Raw genomic sequence first — 21458 nt, 5'->3', positions numbered from 1 at the left:
TGCACAGAGCACAAATGTCACTTCAATATCCTGTATGAGCACTTTACTGCGCCTCCCAGCATGACAACATATTATTATTATACAGGATTTATATAGCGCCAACAGTTTGCGCACATGAAGGCAGACAGTACAGTTACAATACAATACAGGAGGAATCAGAGGGCCCTACTCGTTCTCGATTCAAGAAATGAGAACTGAGGCACCATGATTGACCCAATTACCAGGCTACCCTTAATAAGAACTGTCCATTGCATTCCAGCAGCTGGTCATTTCTGCAAGGGAGGCCACTGAAGAGTCTTCTGCATACTGGTGTAGCGCTATGACCCCCATCACCAGTGCCACCTCGGTCCCCATAACCTCCTAGCTCTTCATCAGTCTCCTGTGTCTTCTCTGCGCACAATAGAATGCGACCTCTGTACACTGCTCAGAATCAGAATACGCCTTATGATGGTGACTTACCGACAGAGCTTCTGCGAAATATCTAGCAGACTGATCGTTGAATCCATTGTCTGGAAAAGAAGATGAACAATGGCAACAAGTATGATCTATGTACTGATCAATGGAATGGAGAGAATATAAACAACACTCTCATTCTCTTTCTTGCCAGATGTAACTTCGCCCCCTGATGTGCTTCATCTAACGGGCTTAAAGTGGAGTTCCGGCCACAATTTCACATTTTAAATATAAATACCCCTGTAATACACAAGCTTAATGTATTCTAGTAAAGTTAGTCTGTAAACTAAGGTCCGTTTTGTTAGGTTGTTACAGCATTTAGACACTTTATAAAATAGAAATTGACTGGGGCCATCTTAAGTGTGGGCATCATGAAGCCAGACTGCATGACTTCCTGGATTTAAGCCTTGCAGATGCACAAGCAGTGTCAGATCAGGTTTCAGCACCTGTGCTGTCCAAGTCACATGATTCTTTGAGACTGGGGAGTGCACAGACTCCTGGAAAGTTACACCCACTACATTCCCAGGAGTCTGTGCGGTGTAGGTTAGGAAGCATTAAGCACCTAGGTGCAGGAAGTGGGAAGATTAACTATTCTGCCTAGCAACAACACTTTGAAGGCATCTAAAAAAAAAAAAAAAAATTTCGTAAAGGACTAATGAATTTTTTTTAAAACTACTGATGTAATGTTATATTTATGGGTGGAACTCCACTTTAATCATACTGTAGGTAATCATATCTTGTAAGGCACATGTGTCAAACATAAGGCCTGCGGGACAAATCTGGCCTGCCAGGCCTTTTCATGTGGCCCTCACACCTCTTTTGCAACTGTGGCAACCCATTGTCTCTGCCCCCACCTTGTCCCAGCGGTCGGCAGCAGAGAGGAGGACAGAACTCCCCTGCCAGATCCTTGGCTTCTCTGAGCAGACACGGTGAGAGGCTCATCTCTGCCACCCCCCATCTCAGCAAGAGGCAGCATAAAGGACATAACTAACTCCTCCTACAGATTCTGCACCTCTCTGTGCAGCCGCTGCACCCCATCTCCACCTCCTCTGGTCTCAGCATTCAGCAGACTTAGGCCCCGTACTCACGACCAAACATGTCTGCTGAAATTGGTCCGCGGACCAGTTTCAGCAGACATGTTTGGCCGTGTGTTGGCCCGAGCGGACCATTTTCGGGCGGATCGGACAGGTTTGGTCGTCTGTACAGACCTACCGTACATGTCCTGCCGCCCGCCATCCCTCGCATGCGTCGAATGACTTCGACGCATGCGTGGAAGCATTTTAAAGGCAGGCCGCCCACGTCGCTGCGTCATTGTCGCGGCGACACCGCGTCATCGACGCGGCGACACCGCGGACACGCCCCGCGTATTGTTTACGCGCGGACCTCTGTTCGATGGTGTGTGCAGCCATCGAACAGAAGTCCCCGGGCAGACATGTCCGATGAAAACGGTCCGCGGACCGGTTTCATCGGACATGTCTGCTCGTGAGTACTCGGCCTTAGGCAGCTGACTACAGCCCTCCTCTGGTCCTCCTCAAGACCTTACACTTTCTTCTTCCCAGCTCCTTCCTGGCAGCAGCACATGGTAAGGAGGGGTGCAATGTGATATCTGATGTAAGGGGAGGGGGTGGCATGCTCTGGACATCTAGACTTACAGATAAAACTGGCCCTTTGGGGGCGACCATGATGCTGATGCGGCCCGTGATTAAATTGAGAGTTTGATACCCTTGTCGTAATGTAAATGTGGATCTTAAGTCATTTAACCATCTTTGTGTCTCCTGGTTCCTCCACCCTTGCATTTACAGAACTGAAAAATGTTTCCTAATTTCTGGAAACTTTCTGTACCATTTTTGTGCTGCACCACAGCACTTTTTGCTACCTCGTCTAGGCGAAAATTACATGGGGACCCCCCTTCTTTCTGGGATGTCCACAACACGTCTCAGACAGCAAAGCTTTGCTCGAGGGTGCATATGTCTCGTGAGACTCCGCACATGTGCAGACCCGACTGGGGTATGTGGGAAATGGCATATAAAATTAGCATGTCTGTGTATGTGCAGGGTATTCCTGCACATGTGATGCAGGGCTCCACAAGGACCCACATACTATCAGCATGTATGTGCAGGCGCAAGAATACAATGCACAGGTGAAGACATACTGCAGGTCTTTCCCATGTCAGGCCTGTGACACATCTGCACATGAACAGGATTTTTGAAGATGGCAGCACAGGAGACTTTCCCCCGGTTGAAGTGACACGTTTAATAAGGGAGAGAATTAAGTCTGACCAATCTGGTACCGATGTAGCTCGTCACCGTTCAGCAAAAAGCTACAAGCAAATAGTGTAGTGTGTCCTATGCGCTTCTATGCCTGGAGAGGAGAAGGGGCTCCCTGAGAGTCTGTACACCTGTGGCCGCTCACTGCCTATGTTTACCTGGAGCACATTTGCCTTTAGGCACGTGCAGCTTCATTCTGCACAGACCGATATAGGCACTCAGCAGGGAGATGAGGGGGAGGAGCTCTGTTGGGACCCCCCCAGCTGCTGCCACCTGCAGTTCCACGTCAGGATTAGGCCTCAGTGGAAGACATGGCAGGTAAGATTTGCTCTGCATTTTTGTCGTATAAAATTATCAATTTTGTTCTCATTATGCAATGTCTCTGGCCTCTTGTCTGCCCTAAATGGGTTACATGTGACTTTTCCCGATTCATCCCAATACAAATCTTTCTTCCCAGTTACTTATTATGCTGGCTGAAGAACTGATCCCAGAAAACTTCCAAAGACCAGCTCCACCCTGAACCGTTGTCTGCTCAGACACGTTGTCTTTTTTTTAAAGTGTATTTTGTGCGTGTACTCGAGAGAGGAGCCGGACTGCAGGAGTTGGGAGTAGGCATGCCTCCCCCAGAGGCAATCTGCCACCTTTCTCCGTGCCCCGGGTGGCAATGGCGGGTGTGTGAGGGGGTCCTCCCACACAGCCCACCCTACCTGCTCCGCTTTGAAGCCCAACGGGGCAGAGGGACTCCCTATAAGGGAGTGAGAGGATCTAGCCCGCTCAACCAGCCCCGTTAATCCTTCGACCTCTCTTTTTAGAGACCGCGTGGTCAAAGTGCGTGCATGTTAACCCAATTTCGAGTGCGTGCAAGTGTGGTGGTTTTTGAGGGAGGGGGGTGGGCGTACTAAGCGCAGGCTTACCTCGCATAGCACACCCACCGGGGAGCCGGGCTGAGACCGCCAAACTCAATTCACATGTAGCCGAGACCGGGATCCGAACCCCTAGCTGCAGAGGTGAATGGCTTGTCAGTGCAGTGCCAGTCGCATTGAGCCACCACGTTGTTATGATTACCCTATCAACCTGCTAAATTCCACATATATTGTAGAGATATTTCTGCAGCTAAACAGCCAACATATAAAGGAAGTGCCAAATCCTCCCAGAGGAATGTGCAATGTCACGTGTTGGCTAGAAGGTTATCTGTACTAGTATGAGGTGGGGATCTGCTGTCGTAAATCCGACCCGACGATCTGCCCATGGACAAGACCTTTATATCACACCCCGATATTCTCACCGATATTATCCAGTTGGGTTTATAAAAAACCTAAACCCAGAAAAGTCATTCTCGTCTTTGCTTCACCGTGATGTCTATAACCTTCCTTGACTGCCATCTACAGCCTCCCCTTGACCACAGCCTATAACCTCTTTGATTGCCATCTATCCTGACCATCCCTCTATAACAGGGATTCTCAAACTACGGCCCTCCAGCTGTTGTAGAACTACACATCCCATGAGGCATTGTAACACACTGACATTCACAGACATGACTAGGCATGATGGGAATTGTAGTTCCTGAACAACTGGAGGGCTGTAGTTTGAAGACCCATGCTCTATACGGGGATATGCAATTAGCGGACCTCCAGATGTTGCAGAACTACAAATCCCATGAGGCATAGCAAGACTCTGACAGCCACAACCATAACACCCAGAGGCAGAAGCATAATGGGACTTGTAGTTTTGCAACAGCTGGAGGTCCGCTAATTGCTGCTCTATAACATCCTCTGACTGCTGTCTATAACCTCCCCAGACCACGCTTCTATAACTTTCTCCAACCATGGTTTATAACGGTCTCTTTCTCAGCCATTTCACCCTATAGGAACCCTTGAAATAATATTCAGGTTTCCAGGAAACCCTGCTTAAACTAGTCCACTGGAGGCAAAGGGAAAATGCCCCTTACATTGCCAATCAGTCGTAAAAAATCTTTTCCCTTAGGCCCCTTTCTCAGTTTTTTCAGGCGGACCTGAACGGGCGCTTGCGCCGTCCTATCTTAGATTGCAATGTTGTTGATGGCCGCTAGATGGCGCTTCCATTGCGGCCGGCGTAGATTATGTAAATGAGGAGATACGCCGATTCAAGAACGAACGCCAGGACGATGCAGTACTTTTACGCCGGTTACGTAAGAGATAGGCCGCCTAAAGTTAGATCTATGCTCTAGTGGAATAGTAATGTTAAGTATGGCCGCCGTTCCCGCCGCAAAATTTGAAATTTTTATGTCGTTTGCGTAAGTCGTCCGCGAATCGGGATTTATGTCGTTTACGTCCACGTCTAAATCAATAGGCCCGTACGGCGTACTTAGCCGCAATGCGCACTGGGAAATGTAGTCGCCCGGCACATACGCAGTGTAAAAAAACATCAAAAACGTGAGGTCAAGCCTCATTACCATGATACACGCCCCCCTCCAAGTCATTTGAATTAGGCGCCCTTACGCCCGCTTGTTTGAGGCTACGCCGCCGTAGATTAGCAGGTAAGTAGATTGAAAATCACTACTAGCCTAGCTAATTTACGGCGGCGTAGCCTAAACAGGCTAAGCTACGCCGCCGTAACATTAAGCCATGCTACCTGAATCTACCTATAAGTGCCCATGCTCAGGGGTCTCAAACTGGCGGCCCTCCATCTGTTGTGAAACTACAAGTTCCATCATGCCTCTGCCTGTGGGAGTCATGCTTGTAGTTGTCAGCCTTGCAATGCCTCATGGGACTTGTAGTTTTACAACAGCTGGAGAGTTACCAGTTTAAGCTGTGAAGGCTTATATAGTCAACCACCCACAATAACAGAGAAAAATCCTATAAAACATTTTATTCAATCTATGCAACATGGATAAAAGCTTAGAGCTCTACCAGTAATGACAAAATATTGTACATTACCAATGAATAGTGCAGTATTATGTTGTCATTACTGGTAGAGCTCTTAGCTTTTTTTTTTATACATGTAATGATAAAAAGTGATAAAATGTATGTTGACACAGCAACGGTTTTGAGTTGCCGGTGTAACTTACGTGCCAGATGGATACGGAGCAGAGACACGTTTTCCAGTATCATCTTGCAGACCAGCTCAGAGCCAACCTCACTCAGGCTGTTGTTGGAGAGATTCTGGAACAGAAGGGCACAGTGTGAGGCCCCGTACACACGACCGAGTTTCTCGGCAGAATTCAGCCAGAAACTCGGTCGGAGCTGGATTCTGCCGAGAAACTCGGTCGTGTGTACACTTTTCAGCGAGGAACCCGTCGAGGAACTCGTCGGGCCGAAAAGAGAACATGTTCTCTATTTCCTCGTTGTTCAATGAGGAAAGTCGGCCCGCCGAGCTCCTCGGCGGCTTCCACACTGAACTCGCCGTCGTGTGTACGGGGCATGAGAGTCAACATTTATCACCACCGAATACGAATACAAACTTACCAGCTCCTGGATATGGCAGCTCCCTCTCAGCCCCTTCACCAATTTCGCCAACCCATCAGCCCCGATGGCATTGTCCTCCAGACTCAGGTGGGTGATGCTGCTATTCAACTGCAAGACAGGAGAGGAACTGTAAGAGGGGCTCTGCATGTTATGTCCTACAGGGGACCCAAATATCCCTCCGCACAGGCAGGAACGAAGTTGTAAGAGGGGCCCTTCATGCGATATCCTACAGGGGCCACAATCATCATTCTGCCCAGACGGGAAGAAGCCACCATGGAATACACAGCTTGGGGGTTGGCTGCTAAAACCATTTGCTTCTCCTCATCTTATGAAGATGTCCCTCATCATATGATTTCCTACATTCAGTGAGGTCACACTTACCATCAGTGACTTGGCTAATGCACCAGCTCCCCGGGGCCCCAGTCCATGGTGGTTGAGCTTCAGACATTTATCATTCATATGGCGAAGGTAGTATGAGATGGGCACGACACCTGCCTTCTGGCATGCCTGTAGGTACACGTTTCTCTGGGGGTCTTCCGGAGAGCTCTGCTCTAATTCTGAAGAAGAAGGTGAAAGCTAGGAATGTAGTAAAATGGCCATTTACAAATCTTTAACCAATCAGATGCAACGTCCCATAGACAGGCAGTTAAGAGCAGATTGGCCATGTGTGGACACCACTACCATAATGAGCAGACATATATAGTATGTGTACATATACCTTACCAAACACAATCATGGCAGAAGGAGGCATCTCTCATACTCACCCTACTCGCCACCCTCACCACAATGCTACCCTCTTCAGTACTCCCCCTCCTCTCTGCTACTCACCCCCTCCCTGGTACTCATCTCTCTCTCCGCTACTCATTCCTCTTTCCTGTACTCGCCTCTCTATTATTCACTTCCTTCTCCGGTACTCACCAACCTCTCCAGTACCCCCCACCAGTATTCACCTCCCTCTTCAGGACTTACTCTCCCCCCGCCCTGTACTCACTTACTCCTCCAATAAAAGGATGGGCTCAGGCGTGTTCTCAGCTCCACATGCCCTAGCCCGCCAGGAAGCTTACACTGCGCAGCGCTAATCACAGGAAGTGAGACATTTCCCGATCTCTACAGCCGCGGATCGGAAAATGTCTCACTGCCTGTGATTAGCGCTTCGCAGTGCAAGCTTCCTGGCAGGCTCGGGCATGCGGAGCTACGAACATGACTGAGCCCATCATTACTCCAATACGCATCTCTCACTTTGCTGCTCATCCCCCTTTCCAGTATATACCTTGCTCACTCACCCCCTCTCCAGTACTCATCTCCCTCTCCAGTATTCACCTCGCTCACTCACCCCCTCTCCAGTACTCATCTCCCTCTCCAGTATTCACCTCGCTCACTCACCCCCTCTCCAGTACTCATCTCCCTCTCCAGTATTCACCTCGCTCACTCACCCCCTCTCCAGTACTCATCTCCCTCTCCAGTATTCATCTCGCTCACTCACCCCTTCTCCAGTACTCATCTCCCTCTCCAGTATTCACCTCGCTCACTCACCCCCTCACCGCCTCTTCAGTACTCATCTCCCTCTCCAGTATTCACCTCGCTCACTCACCCCCTCTCCAGTATTCACCTCGCTCACTCACCCCCTCTCCAGTACTCATCTCCCTCTCCAGTATTCACCTCGCTCACTCATCCCTTCTCCAGTACTCATCTCCCTCTCCAGTATTCACCTCGCTCACTCACCCCCTCTCCAGTACTCATCTCCCTCTCCAGTATTCACCTCGCTCACTCATCCCCTCTCCAGTACTCATCTCCCTCTCCAGTATTCACCTCGCTCACTCACCCCCTCTCCAGTACTCATCTCCCTCTCCAGTATTCACCTCGCTCACTCATCCCCTCTCCAGTACTCATCTCCCTCTCCAGTATTCACCTCACTCACTCACCCCCTCTCCAGTATTCACCTCGCTCACTCACCCCCTCTCCAGTACTCATCTCCCTCTCCAGTATTCACCTCGCTCACTCACCCCCTCTCCAGTACTCATCTACCTCTCCAGTATTCACCTCGCTCACTCACCCCCTCTCCAGTACTCACCTCGCTCACTCACCCCCTCTCCAGTACTCACCTCGCTCACTCACCCCCTCTCCAGTACTCATCTCCCTCTTCAGTATTCACCTCGCTCACTCACCCCCTCTCCAGTACTCATCTCCCTCTCAGCTACTTGCTACCCTTTCCATTACTCACCCCCTCTCCACTACTCACCAACCTCTCTTGTCCTCACTAAGGATGAGCTCTGGCGTGTTCGCATAGAACACGTGCAGAGCCCGCCAGAAAGTGTGCACGGCGCTGCGCTAATAACAGCCAGGGAGACATTTCCCGATCTCTGCAGCCGAGCATCGGGACAATGTCTCCCTGGCTGTGATTAGCGCAGCGCCGTGCACACTTCCTCACGGGCTCTGCACGTGTTCTATGCGAACACGCCAGAGCTCATCCTTAGTACTCACCCATGTCTCAGGTACCCCCCTCCATTATTCACCTCACTTATAAAAGTATCACTCCTCTCTAGTACTCTCCCCCCACACTTATCTCCCACTTTGCTGCTCATCCCTCTCTCCGGTATTTTACTCCTCCAATACTCACCTCTAACGTTGCTGCTCTTTTTCCTCCACAGTATTCACCTCCCTCTCCGCTACTCACCAACCTGTCTGGCACTCCTCTCCCTCTCAGCTACTTTCTTCCCTTTCCATTACTCACCAACCTCTCTGATACTCACCCATGTCTCAGGTACCCCCCCACGAGTATTCACCTCCCTCATCAAGACTCACTCCTTTCTAGTACTCTCCCCCGACCCAGTACTCACTTACTCCTCCAATACTCCTCTCTCACTTTTCTGCTCATCTCCCTCTCCACTACTCACCAACCTGTGTGGTACTCATCTTCAGCTCAGCTACTTGCTACCCTTTCCATTACTCATTCCCTTTCCACTATTCTGCCACCTCTCTGGCACTCACCAACCTCTCCGGTAATCACCACCCACTCTCTTGTACTCACCTCTCTCTCCTGTCCTCCCCCCCCCCCTCCTCAATGCTCACTTACCTTCTCCAGTACTCATGAGCCTCTTCAGTACTCACCTTCTGGCTCCAGGTCAGTATCATACGGATCTACCCAACTCTGCCCCCCGCCAGGACACAATGACAGACTCTGCAGTTCCTCACAAAGTTTAGCCATCTTCTTCCCAACGTGTGACAGATGCCGGTCAAATGACATGAGCTCACGAAGCACTGGGACATGATATGTCACTTGACTCCATCATTCAAACCCTCCATCCCTCGCACCTTCTGCCCTGGTAAAGCGGACACTTGATATGTCACCTGAACCCGCACCACCTGCCTGGGCTCAGAGCCAATACTTAATATATTACCTGATCCCATCACTTGCCTGGGCTATCTCAGTAATCAAGGAAGGAGGAAGCAGAAACGTTCTAGGATTCTACCCCACCTCATAGTGCCCATGCCATCCCCCCCATAGTGTACAAACTGCCCCTCTACCACCACCGGACCTCATGTTGCACTGAATGCCCTTCAGACCAACTATAACCTGACCGAGCATCAGTGCATGTCCTATGGAGAAAGGGGTCACCCTGGAGATCAGTATGGGAATGGAGGGGGTGGCCCTGTGGATCAGTGTGAGGGAAGGGGGTGTCCCTGTGGATCAGTGTGAGGGAAGGGGGTGTCCCTGTGGATCAGTGTGAGGGAAGGGGGTGTCCCTGTGGATCAGTGTGAGGGAAGGGGGTGTCCCTGAACACCTGTGTAGGGAGGAGGTGTCCATGGGGATCAGTGGTGTGGAGGGGGAGTCACCCCGCAGATCACTGCTGGTGGACAGGTGTGTCCCGGGAAATTGATTTAGGGGGAGGGTGTGTCCTTGGGGATCAATCAGTGGGGTGGAACAGTGGGGGGGGGGTATCCTGGAGATCACTGCTGGGGGAGGGGATGTCCATGGGGATCAGTGGGGTGGAGGGGGGGATCATCCTGAAGATCACTGGTGGGTGTGTCCCTGGGGATTAGTGTGTGGGGGGGGGGGGTCATCCTGAAAATCACTGCTGGGGGAGGGGGTGTCCCTGGGGATCATTGTGGGGGAGGGGGGATCATCCTGGAGATCACTGGTGGGTGTCCCTGGTAATATCAGTGTGGGGGGGTCATCCTGGAGATCACTGGTGGGTGTCCCTGGTAATATCAGTGGGGGGGGGGTCATCCTGGAGATCACTGCTGGGAGAGGGGGTGTCCCTGGTAATATCAGTGTGTGGGAGGAGGAAGGGGGTCCCTGGTGATATCAGTGTGTGGGAGGGGGTGTCCCTGGTGATATCAGTGTGTGGGAGGAGAAAGGGGGTCCCTGGTGATATCAGTGTGTGGGAGGGGGTGTCCCTGGTGATATCAGTGTGTGGGAGGAGGAAGGGGTCCCTGGTGATATCAGTGTGTGGGAGGGGGTGTCCCTGGTGATATCAGTGTGTGGGAGGGGGTGTCCCTGGTGATATCAGTGAGTGAGAGGAGGAAGGGGGTCCCTGGTGATATCAGTGTGAGGGAGGGGGTGTCCCTGGTGATATCAGTGTGGGTGAGGAGGGGGTGGGATGTCCCTGGTGATATCAGTGTGGGGGGGGGGGTGTCCCTGGTGATATCAGTGTGGGGAGGATGGTCCCTGGAGAGATCAGTGTGGGTGAGGAGGGAGGGGGTGTCCCTGGTGATATCAGTGGGGGGGGGAGTCATCCTGGAGATCACTGGTGGGGGAGGGGGTGTCCCTGGTGATATCAGTGGGGGGGGGGAGTCATCCTGGAGATCACTGGTGGGGGAGGGGGTGTCCCTGGTAATATCAGTGGGGGGGTCATCCTGGAGATCACTTCTGGGAGAGGGGGTGTCCCTGGTAATATCAGTGGGGGGGGGGGGTCATCCTGGAGATCACTGCTGGGAGAGGGGGTGTCCCTGGTGATATCAGTGTGTGGGAGGAGGAAGGGGGTCCCTGGTGATATCAGTGTGTGGGAGGGGGTGTCCCTGGTGATATCAGTGTGTGGGAGGAGGAAGGGGTCCCTGGTGATATCAGTGTGTGGGAGGGGGTGTCCCTGGTGATATCAGTGTGGGGGAGGAGGGGGATCCCTGGTGATATCGGTGTGTGAGAGGAGGAAGGGGGTCCCTGGTGATATCAGTGTGAGGGAGGGGGTGTCCCTGGTGATATCAGTGTGGGTGAGGAGGGAGTGGGATGTCCCTGGAGAGATCAGTGTGGGTGAGGAGGGAGGGGGGTGTCCCTGGTGATATCAGTGTGGGAGGAAGGAGGGGGTTCCTGGTGATATCAGTGTGGGGAGGAGGAAGGGGGTTGTCCCTGGTGATATCAGTGTGGGGAGGAAGGAGGGGGTTCCTGGTGATATCAGTGTGGGTGAGGAGGGAGGGGGTGTCCCTGGTGATATCAGTGTGGGGAGGAAGGAGGGGGTGTCCCTGGTGATATCAGTGTGGGGAGGAGGAAGGGGGTGTCCCTGGTGATATCAGTGTGGGGAGGAGGAAGGGGGTGTCTCTGGTGATATCAGTGTGGGGAGGAAGGAGGGGGTGTCCCTGGTGATATCAGTGTGGGTGAGGAGGGTGTGTCCCTGGGGATATCAGTGTGGGGAGGAAGGAGGGGGTGTCCCTGGTGATATCAGTGTGGGGAGGAGGAAGGGGGTGTCCCTGGTGATATCAGTGTGGGTGAGGAGGGAGGGGGGGTGTCCCTGGTGATATCAGTATGGGTGAGAAGGGAGGGGTGTCCCTGGTGAGATCAGTGTGGGGAGGAAGGAGGGGGGTGTCCCTGGTGATATCAGTGTGGGGAGGAAGGAGGGGGTGTCCCTGGTGATATCAGTGTGGGTGAGGAGGGAGTGGGGTGTCCCTGGTGATATCAGTGTGGGGAGGAGGAAGGGGGGTGTCCCTGGTGATATCAGTGTGGGGAGGAAGGAGGGGGTGTCCCTGGTGATATCAGTGTGGAGAGGAAGGAGGGGGGTTCCTGGTGATATCAGTGTGGGCGAGGAGGGAGGGGGTGTCCCTGGTGATATCAGTGTGGGTGAGAAGGGAGGGGGTGTCCCTGGTGATATCAGTGTGGGGAGGAAGGAGGGGGGTGTCCCTGATGATATCAGTGTGGGCGAGGAGGGAGGGGGTGTCCCTGGTGATATCAGTGTGGGTGAGAAGGGAGGGGGTGTCCCTGGTGATATCAGTGTGGGCGAGGAGGGAGGGGGGTGTCCCTGGTGATATCAGTGTGGGTGAGAAGGGAGGGGGTGTCCCTGGTGATATCAGTATGGGTGAGGAGGGAGGGGGGGTGTCCCTGGTGATATCAGTGTAGGGAGGGAGGGGGGTGTCCCTGGTGATATCAGTGTGAGGAGGAGGGAGGGGGTGTCCCTGGTGATATCAGTGTGGGGAGGAGGGAGGGGGTGTCCCTGGTGATATCAGTGTGGGGAGGAAGGAGGGGGGTGTCCCTGGTGATATCAGTGTGGGTGAGGAGGGAGGGGGGGTGTCCCTGGTGATATCAGTGTGGGGAGGAAGGAGGGGGGTTCCTGGTGATATCAGTGTGGGTGAGGAGGGAGGGGGTGTCCCTGGTGATATCAGTGTGGGGAGGAAGGAGGGGGGTCCCTGGTGATATCAGTGTGGGCGAGGAGGGAGGGGGTGTCCCTGGTGATATCAGTGTGGGTGAGAAGGGAGGGGGTGTCCCTGGTGATATCAGTGTGGGCGAGGAGGGAGGGGGGTGTCCCTGGTGATATCAGTGTGGGTGAGAAGGGAGGGGGTGTCCCTGGTGATATCAGTATGGGTGAGGAGGGAGGGGGGGTGTCCCTGGTGATATCAGTGTAGGGAGGGAGGGGGGTGTCCCTGGTGATATCAGTGTGAGGAGGAGGGAGGGGGTGTCCCTGGTGATATCAGTGTGAGGAGGAGGGAGGGGGTGTCCCTGGTGATATCAGTGTGGGGAGGAAGGAGGGGGGTCCCTGGTGATATCAGTGTGGGGAGGAAGGAGGGGGGTCCCTGGTGATATCAGTGTGGGGTAGGCGGGGTCACCCTGGAGATCACTGCCAGGGGAGGGAGGTGTCCCTGTGGAGAGCAAACCGCATACGTATTACGTAGTGGGCAGGACATACACCAGGGGACGTTCCGCTCAACCGGAAATGACGTATGTGTATTTTTGTTGTGACCGGAAACACGTGGTGTGACTCGAGGATAAGCGGAAGTTTATCCGAAGTAGAAGATAATCGGGTGTGTAGGAGGCGGGTGAGACACCCCAAAAATGGGCGGGGCGAGCGATGCCCTAAACACAGACACTTCCTGCGGGACCCTTGTTGTCAGTGTGTTTGTATAGGGAGGACCCCCGGTGGCGGGCTGTCAGTATAGTGGGGGCCCGTGTTTCCACATGTCAGTATAGCGGTGATATTTGGGGGTCACACGTCCCCGGGGGAGGGGTGGTCTTCATTTGTAGAATATAATGACAATTATTCTACTCACACAGGACAGATGATGGTGCTCTGCTAACATGGAGAGTGTAGAGAGAACCACAGAGACTCCAATACTGAGGGAGGAGAAAACACCCCAAAATGTCCTAAACACAAACACTTCCGGCGGGTCAAATATCAGTGTAGTGTGGTCCTCTGATGCTAGTGTGTCAGTATAGGGGGCCCCTGATGTCATTTTGTGTACATTAAGGGCCTCTGTAGTCGGTGTGTCAGTAAAAGGGGACCCCTGATAAAATTGTGTGTACATCAAGGGCCCCTGTAGTCAGTGTGTCAGTATAGGGGAGCCCCTGATGTAATTTTGTGTACATTAAGGGCCTCTGTAGTCGGTGTGTCAGTAAAAGGGGGCCCCTGATATAATTGTGTGTACATCAAGGGCCCATGTAGTCAGTGTGTCATTATAGGGGGGCCCCTGATGTAATTGTGTGTACATTAAGGGCCCCTGTAGTCAGCGTATTGTTATAGGGGGACCCTTGATGTCATTGTGTGCACATCAAGGGCGCTTGTAATCAGTTTGTCTGTATAGGGGGGCCCTGTAGTCAGTGTAGGGGGGCCCCTGATGTCATTGTGTGTACATTAAGAGCCTCTATAGTCGGGGTGTCATTATAGGGGAAGGGGCTAATGTCATTGTGTGTACATCGAGGGCCCCAATAGTCAGTGTGTCATTATCCCAGATGCTCGTGTATCAATATAGCAGTGATGTTTGGGGTCACACATGTCCCAAGGGCGAGGGGTGGGGGTGGTACTTCTGTAGAATATAATGAAGGCAGTACTACTCCCACACAGGACAGATGATGGCGCTCTGCTAACATGGAGAGTGTAGAGAGAACCACAGAGACCCCAATACTGAGGGAGGAGAAGACACCCCAAGTGGGGGGATCCTGGGAAGAAGACTCGGCTGTGGTGGACTGGAAACTACGCCAAGACAAGAAAGATAAAGATGGGGAGCAGGAAAAGAAATGGCAGATGGGGGACATAGAGCAGACCCTTCCACAGCCCATCGTCTACCACGGTGAGTACAAACTGACATGTATACTGTGCAACACACTGCCAAATAAACATACTGACACGCTGCCTTATATGCTGCCATATACACCAACACATTGCTATACACACTGCCACTTACATTGACACGCACACTGCCACTTACATTGACACGCACACTGCCTTATACACCGACACATTGCTATACACACTGCCACTTACATTGACACGCACACTGCCACTTACATTGACACGCACACTGCCACTTACATTGACACGCACACTGCCACTTACATTGACACGCACACTGCCATATACACCGACACATTGCTATACACACTGCCACTTACATTGACACGCACACTGCCATATACACCGACACATTGCTATACACACTGCCACTTACATTGACATGCACACTGCCTTATACACCGACACATTGCTATACACACTGCCACTTACATTGACATGCACACTGCCTTATACACTGACACATTGCTATACACACTGCCACGTATTGCTCAGTCAGCGCTGTGCTCTCTTCTGTCCCGGCAGAGGTCCTGTGGAGGGATTGGCAGGATTTGTACAATCCGGATTTGGTTGAACTGGGTGAGAAGCAGTTTGATTTCACCGTCCTGTCCTACAATATTCTTTCTCAGGACCTGATCGAGCAGAACCCCCACCTGTACCAGCACTGCCCTCCCTCCATCCTGCACTGGGACTACCGCTGGCCCAACTTGCTCCAGGAGCTGCAGCACTGGGAGGCCGATGTGAGTCACCTCCTGTGCTGTACCTGTACCCCCTGTGCTATACCTCTACCCCATGTGCCATATCTGTACCTTCTGCGCCATACCTTTACCCCCTGTGCCATACCTGTACCTTCTGCACCATACCTCTACCCCCGTGCCATATCTGTACTGCCTTTGCTATACCTGTACCTTCTGCACCATACCTCTACCCCCTGTGCCATATCTGTACCTTCTGCACCATACCTCTACCCCCCGTGCCATATCTGTACTGCCTTTGCTATACCTGTACCTCCTGTTTCACACCCTTTGGATCGTACCTGCACCTCATGTGTCATATCTGAACCCCCAAACCCCCTTGTGTCATACTTGTACCCCTGTACTGCCTATGTCATACCTGTATTACCTGTGCTATACCTGTACCCCCTGTGTCATCCCCCTGCCCCCCTATGTCACACACAAATGAATAGAGATTGTGTCTTGCACACCTATTCCCAAGTGAATGTAGAGTATAAGAAAGAACACAAGGGTGCTTAAACTGACTTTATGGGGTAACCTCACCAAACCCAGATGGCCACAATATATATTACATACATAATAACATAGGGATAATAAACGAGATACACAAAGTATCATATGTGTGTGTGTGTATAGTGAAGAAAAATACATACATGGCAGAAAATAATTAATAGTTTCAGATACAAAGAACAATAATAAGGCAAATCAAAGATGCAGCAACATTTTGGGCTGTCATCTTTATGATGACTGTACCTTGTATCTGATATGTTGTTTTCTGCTGTTTTGTATCTCATGCTTCCCTGTTATGATTTACACATATTATAGTTTGTATATTTTATTTTTATCCCTGACTACTTTTGTACCTAAAGTGGTTGTAAAGCCAAGACTTTTTTTTTTTTTTTTACCTCCATGCATTCCCTGCATGGAGGTAAAAAAAAAATGTCTTAGTATTTGTATTGCCCTCGTACCCTCCTAAATACTTATCTAAGTCCTCACTCAATCCAGAGATGTGCTGATCTGTAGTGGCTCTCTCTCTTCTTTCTCAGGCTGGGTTCACACTACTACACTACTTTCATCCTACTTTGCTCTGTGTTCAATGTTTCCCTATGAGAGCGTCTTGTAGCGTCCTACACAAGTCGGTCCGACTTTGAAAATGCTCCCTGTACTACTTTTGGTCCTACATTGATCCTACTTCAGGCCCATTGAATATCATTGAAGTCGGACCAAAGTAGTATCCTGTTCATGAATGTAGGATAAATGTAGGACCAATGTAGGATAAATGTAGGACCAATGTAGCAGAGCAAAGTAGGATGAAAGTAGTTTTTTGAAAAATTTAATAAAAAATATTGGACAAGAAAGTAGTGTAGTAGTGTGAACCCAGCCTTAGCCATGCTGTGTGTGTCTTTGGACACCCTTCCGTGCAGGCTTGGAAGTGAGCCTGCACGTGCAACCCCATAGTAAGCAACTTGCTATGGTTGCACATAAAGAGAAGGAGTGCAAGAGGAGGACCCCCAGAAGAGGAGGTTTGGGGTTTCTCTGTGAAATTCCATTGCACAGAGAAGGTAAGTATTACAAGTTTGTTATTTTATAAACTATTTAAGCCTTTACAATCACATTATCTTATTTGGTGCATCTAAATTGTCGTGGATGTGCTTACTTTATATTGGACCCTATGTCAAACCTGCACCCCCAGTATCATGCTCATACCCCCTGTCCCATACCTGTACTGCCTGTGTCATACCCACCCGCTATTTGTTATATCTATATCACCTGTACTGCCTGTCCCAAACCTATACTGCTTGTTATATACCCACCCCCTCTTTGTTATATCTATATCTGTACTGCCTGTCCCATACTTATCCTGCCTGTGTCATACCAACCCCCTCTTTGTTATATCACCTATGCCATATCTGTACTGCCTGTGTCATACCCACCCCCTCTTTGTTATATCTATATCTGTACTGCCTGTCCCATACTTATGCTGCCTGTGTCATACCACCTATGCCATATCTGTACTGCCTGTGTCATACCCACCCCCTCTTTGTTATTTCCATATCACCTATGCCATATCTGTACTATACCTGTACTGCCTGTGTCATACCACCCCCTCATTGTTCTATCCAATCTCACCTATGCCATATCTGTACTGCCTGTGCTACACCTGTACTCCCTGTTCCATACCTGTACTGCCTGTGTTTACCCATATTGCTTGTAAAATACCTGTACCTCCTGTGCCATACCCATTACTCCCATGTCATACCTGTACAGCTGTTGCAATACCTGTCGTTCAGTTGTCATATACTGCCTTTGTGTGTATGTAAATGTATAATAACAATAGTGTATGATTCAGGTGGGTCAGTAAAGTGTAAGCTCTTCTGTTGCAGAGACTGATGTGACTGGCTCAGTGTTCTCTGTTCAGCACCGTGGATTATGTCGGAATATATAATAAACAATGTTTGATCTCTCACAGATTCTGTGTCTCCAGGAGGTTCAGGAAAATCACTACAAAGATCAGATCCAGCCCAGCCTTAGTGCTTTGGGTAATGCTCCTCTTTGTACCACTTTGCGCCTCTTTGCAGCCACCAGAAGGGGGTGCTGTGTGCTGACCCCTCTGTTTCTCCGTAGGGTATAGCTGTCACTACAAGCGGCGGACGGGTCGGAAAACCGATGGTTGCGCTACTTTCTTCAAGACTCAGCGCTTCACTCTGCTCCTGGAAAGTCATGTGGAGTATTTCCGGCCGGCTGTTGGTGTCCTGAATCGTGACAATGTGGGACTGGTGCTGTTGCTGCGGCCAGTGCTGTCTGAGGAGGCACCAGATGGGCTCAACCCCCCCAGCCTGTGCGTCGCTAACACACACCTTCTCTACAACCCCCGCCGAGGGGACATTAAGCTGGCACAGTTGGCACTTCTCCTGGCAGAGGTGGATAAGTTATCCCATACCCCTGAAGGTCAGCGATGCCCGATCATCCTGTGTGGAGATTTAAACGCAACACCCAGTTCTCCCCTTTACCAGCTGCTGCACAATGGCTTCCTGAACTGTCGCAGCATACCAGCATGGAAGGTGGGGGTTGGTATAGCGCATGGGGATTGGCCATTTTCTCTATTCCATCTAACTGTTGCCTTTTCTCCTAGGTGTCTGGCCAGGATCAATACTGGGAAGTTCCACAGTCCCGGGTTCTGCCTTTTCCTCTGTTGCCGGACATTCTGGGGGTCAATGACCGATGCCGGTACGTGGCGGCGAGGCCACCAATGGTCGAAGGTGAGATCACTCATCCTTACCCTGTCCCACCTATGACTCAAAAGGGAGATTCATGACTCAACAGGGAGATTCATATCTATGATTTGTCTTTGTGCCATTAGATAGAAAGACGTACACCCGCCAGAGCATCTTGGAGTTTCGGTATTGCGAGTATGCCCTTCAGCGCCCCCAAAACCTTGTGCTGATCAAGGGGGTGACGGACAATAGTCCAGGTGGGTGAATGTAAGCAGGAGAGAGAGAAATGTGTCCTCTACTATGGCTGCTGTAACATCTTCCCCATCTGTGTCTGACAGATTCACAGGCAGCTGCGGCTCAGGCAGGGATCTTCCCAGACCCACCGGATTCACTGCTCAGGTACTCACAGGAAGGGCCGGGATGAAGGGGAGGTGGGCAGCACTTGGCATGTATGTTCTGTGTTGCTGGGGACTTGCCAGGCCGCAATTCAGGTGCCGATCTGCCACCATAATGTTAGTGACTGTAAGAAACTTCTGAGTAATAGATGACAGCTACAGCATTATGGAAGACATCATATAAATTCTGCTGCAAGATCCTGCCAGCTGTCCCCATCTTAGAATTGGATGGAGCTTACTGAGAACTGCCCCCGGCACTAAATGTTAACTACATTTACATCTGTGTCCCCCCCCCCTTCCACCTTGTGCTGACAGGTAACTGCGTTTTACTTTTGTGCTCTACCCCCCTGACCAAAGAAGCCAAGCCCCCCTACCCACGCTACATTTAATTCTGTTTCCCGCCTCCTGTGCTGACCGGTAGCTGCGTTTACGTCTGTGCTCTGCCCCACTTCCTGAAAACAGCCCTTTGTGCTGATGGGTAACCACTTTTACCTTTGCACTCAGCCTTTCTGTGTCGGCAGGTAACTGTGTCCACCTTTTGGCTCAGTCCCTTGCATAAGAACCACTCCCTGCACAGACAGGTAACTGTGTTCACCTTGGGGCACCATCCCCACCCTGAGGACCGCCCCCCTGCGCAGCCAGATAATTGCATTCACCTCAGGCTCCACCCCCTGTGCAGATGGGTAATTGTGTTTACCTCAAGGCTCCATCCCCCTTCATGAGAACCGCCCTCTGCGCAGACAGGAAACTGTGTTCACCTTGAGGCTCCATCCCCCTGCCTGAGAACCGCACCCTATGCTGACGGGTAACTGTGTTCACCTCAAGGCTCCATCCCCCTATATGAGAACTGCCCTCTGCGCAGACAGAAAACTGTGTTCACCTTGAGACTTCATCCCCCTACCTGAGAACCACCCTTTGCGTAGACGGTTAACTGTTCACCTTGAGACTCCATCCCCCTACCTGAGAACCACCCTCTGCGCAGACAGGAAACTGTTCAGCTCGATGCTTCATCCCCCTACCTGAGAACCACCCTCTGCGCAGACAGCAAACTGTGTTCAGCTCGATGCTTCATCCCCCTGAGAACCACCCTCTGCGCAGACAGGTAACTGTGTTTACCTTGATGCTTCATCCCCGCCTCCTGCATTGACTGGTAACTGCATTGAAATTTGGACTCTATCCCCTACCTGAGAACCGCTCCCTACATCAACAGGTAACTGGGTAAACTCAGGACTCCATTCCCTGCCTGAGAACCGCCCTCTGCGCAGACAGGTAACTTTTTTGGGGCTCCACCCCCCCACCCCACCTGAGAACCGACCCCTTTGGTGACGGGTAACTGCGTTTAACTTGGGCACCATCCCGCTACCTGAGAACCGCCCTCTGAGCGAACAAGCAACTGTTTTCACCTTGAGGCTCCACCCCACCTACCTGTGAACTGCCTCTCTGTGCAGACCGGTAACTGTGCACCTTGGGGCTCCATCCTGAACCACTCCTTGCCCTGACAGGTGAATGCATTTACCTCGAGACTCCATCCCCTGCGCTGACTGGTAAATGCATTCAACTCGGGGCTCCGCCTGAGCACCGCTCCCTACTCCAACAGGTACCTGGGTTCACCTCGGGACTCCACCCCCCGCCTGGCTAAGAACAGCTTCTGCTGTCAAGCCGTGGTTCAGATTAGCAGTTCCTACCTTACACAATTCATGCGTGTCCCCCTGACAGAGGTGTATATAGAGCTCTTACAGTATTGTGGGATATAGTTCAGTACAGTGTGTAGAATGGTATATATTATTGTGTGCAGTTACTAATCTGTCTGTCCTCTGCCCCCCAGGACACCCCATTTATTGCAGCATCAGCTCCAGCTGACCTCAGCTTACACCCACTTCCTGCCCACTAAAGACCGTCACGAGGTCACAACGTTCCCGCTAGGAATCGGCAGCACGGTGGATTACATCTTCTATTCTGCGGAGCCGGTTCCGATATGCAGCACCAACCAGGGTGAGCAACACGCCAAGAACATGCTAAGATTGTATTGCATCTGTCCCCATCTTACATGTCTTTTGTTCCCCTGCCAGGTCTGCGTTTCTTCCAGGACGGCCAGCTGAAGCTGTTGGGGCGTCTGTGTCTGCTGTCAGAGGATGATCTGTGGGCAGGGCAAGGACTCCCTAACCCCTTCTGCTGCTCTGACCATCTCTGCCTTCTGGCCCGCTTCAGCCTGGACTTCTCAACCCCAGAACCGGAGTAAGAAGCTCCTCCCCAAGTTGGGACATTTCCTCTGTCTCTTTTTAATTTTCAGCCCCCACCCCCCCCCCAGTAAGGTCCAGGGCTTCCACGTGGCGTTATTTTCTGTTCCACACGTGCTGCTCCCTTACAGTGTTCATGTATGTAAAATCTGTACATATGAAGATGTTTTAGATGAGAGCAGAAGTTTGCAACGTGTGAATAGTTGTAATAAATTGTACAATACA

At 51.4% G+C, this 21458-nt stretch overlaps 2 protein-coding genes across 4 annotated transcripts in view; one reads left to right on the top strand and one right to left on the bottom strand.

Moving 5' to 3' along the window:
- Positions 1–9295, bottom strand: part of LRRC74A (leucine rich repeat containing 74A) — a 21205-nt gene extending 11910 nt beyond the window's left edge. The window contains exons 1-5 of the mRNA XM_040333190.1: positions 9272–9295; positions 6545–6739; positions 6164–6271; positions 5767–5860; positions 460–509 (exon numbers count right to left, since the gene is read on the bottom strand). Coding sequence (XP_040189124.1) covers positions 460–509; positions 5767–5860; positions 6164–6271; positions 6545–6739; positions 9272–9295 — 471 coding nt within the window. The remainder of the gene's footprint in view (positions 1–459; positions 510–5766; positions 5861–6163; positions 6272–6544; positions 6740–9271) is intronic.
- ANGEL1 (angel homolog 1) lies at positions 2864–21458 on the top strand. 3 transcript variants are annotated; one of them, XM_040332911.1, is made up of 10 exons: positions 2864–3038; positions 14425–14650; positions 15178–15392; positions 17857–17926; positions 18012–18448; positions 18520–18646; positions 18748–18858; positions 18940–19000; positions 20822–20988; positions 21066–21458. In XM_040332911.1, exons 2-10 carry the CDS (start codon positions 14449–14451, stop codon positions 21233–21235), a joined length of 1560 nt encoding a protein of 519 aa, XP_040188845.1. In that variant the 5' UTR covers positions 2864–3038; positions 14425–14448; the 3' UTR covers positions 21236–21458. The 3 variants fall into 3 exon arrangements, with proteins under 3 accessions (XP_040188845.1, XP_040188843.1, XP_040188844.1); XM_040332909.1 differs by lacking the exon at positions 2864–3038 and adding an exon at positions 13282–13387; XM_040332910.1 differs by lacking the exon at positions 2864–3038 and adding an exon at positions 13305–13402.

This window comes from Rana temporaria, chromosome 13, assembly GCF_905171775.1.
Source record: "Rana temporaria chromosome 13, aRanTem1.1, whole genome shotgun sequence".
NCBI lineage: Eukaryota > Metazoa > Chordata > Amphibia > Anura > Ranidae > Rana > Rana temporaria.
The sequence above is the reverse complement of the archived record's forward strand: the minus strand, read 5'-3'. Positions and strand labels throughout refer to the sequence as shown.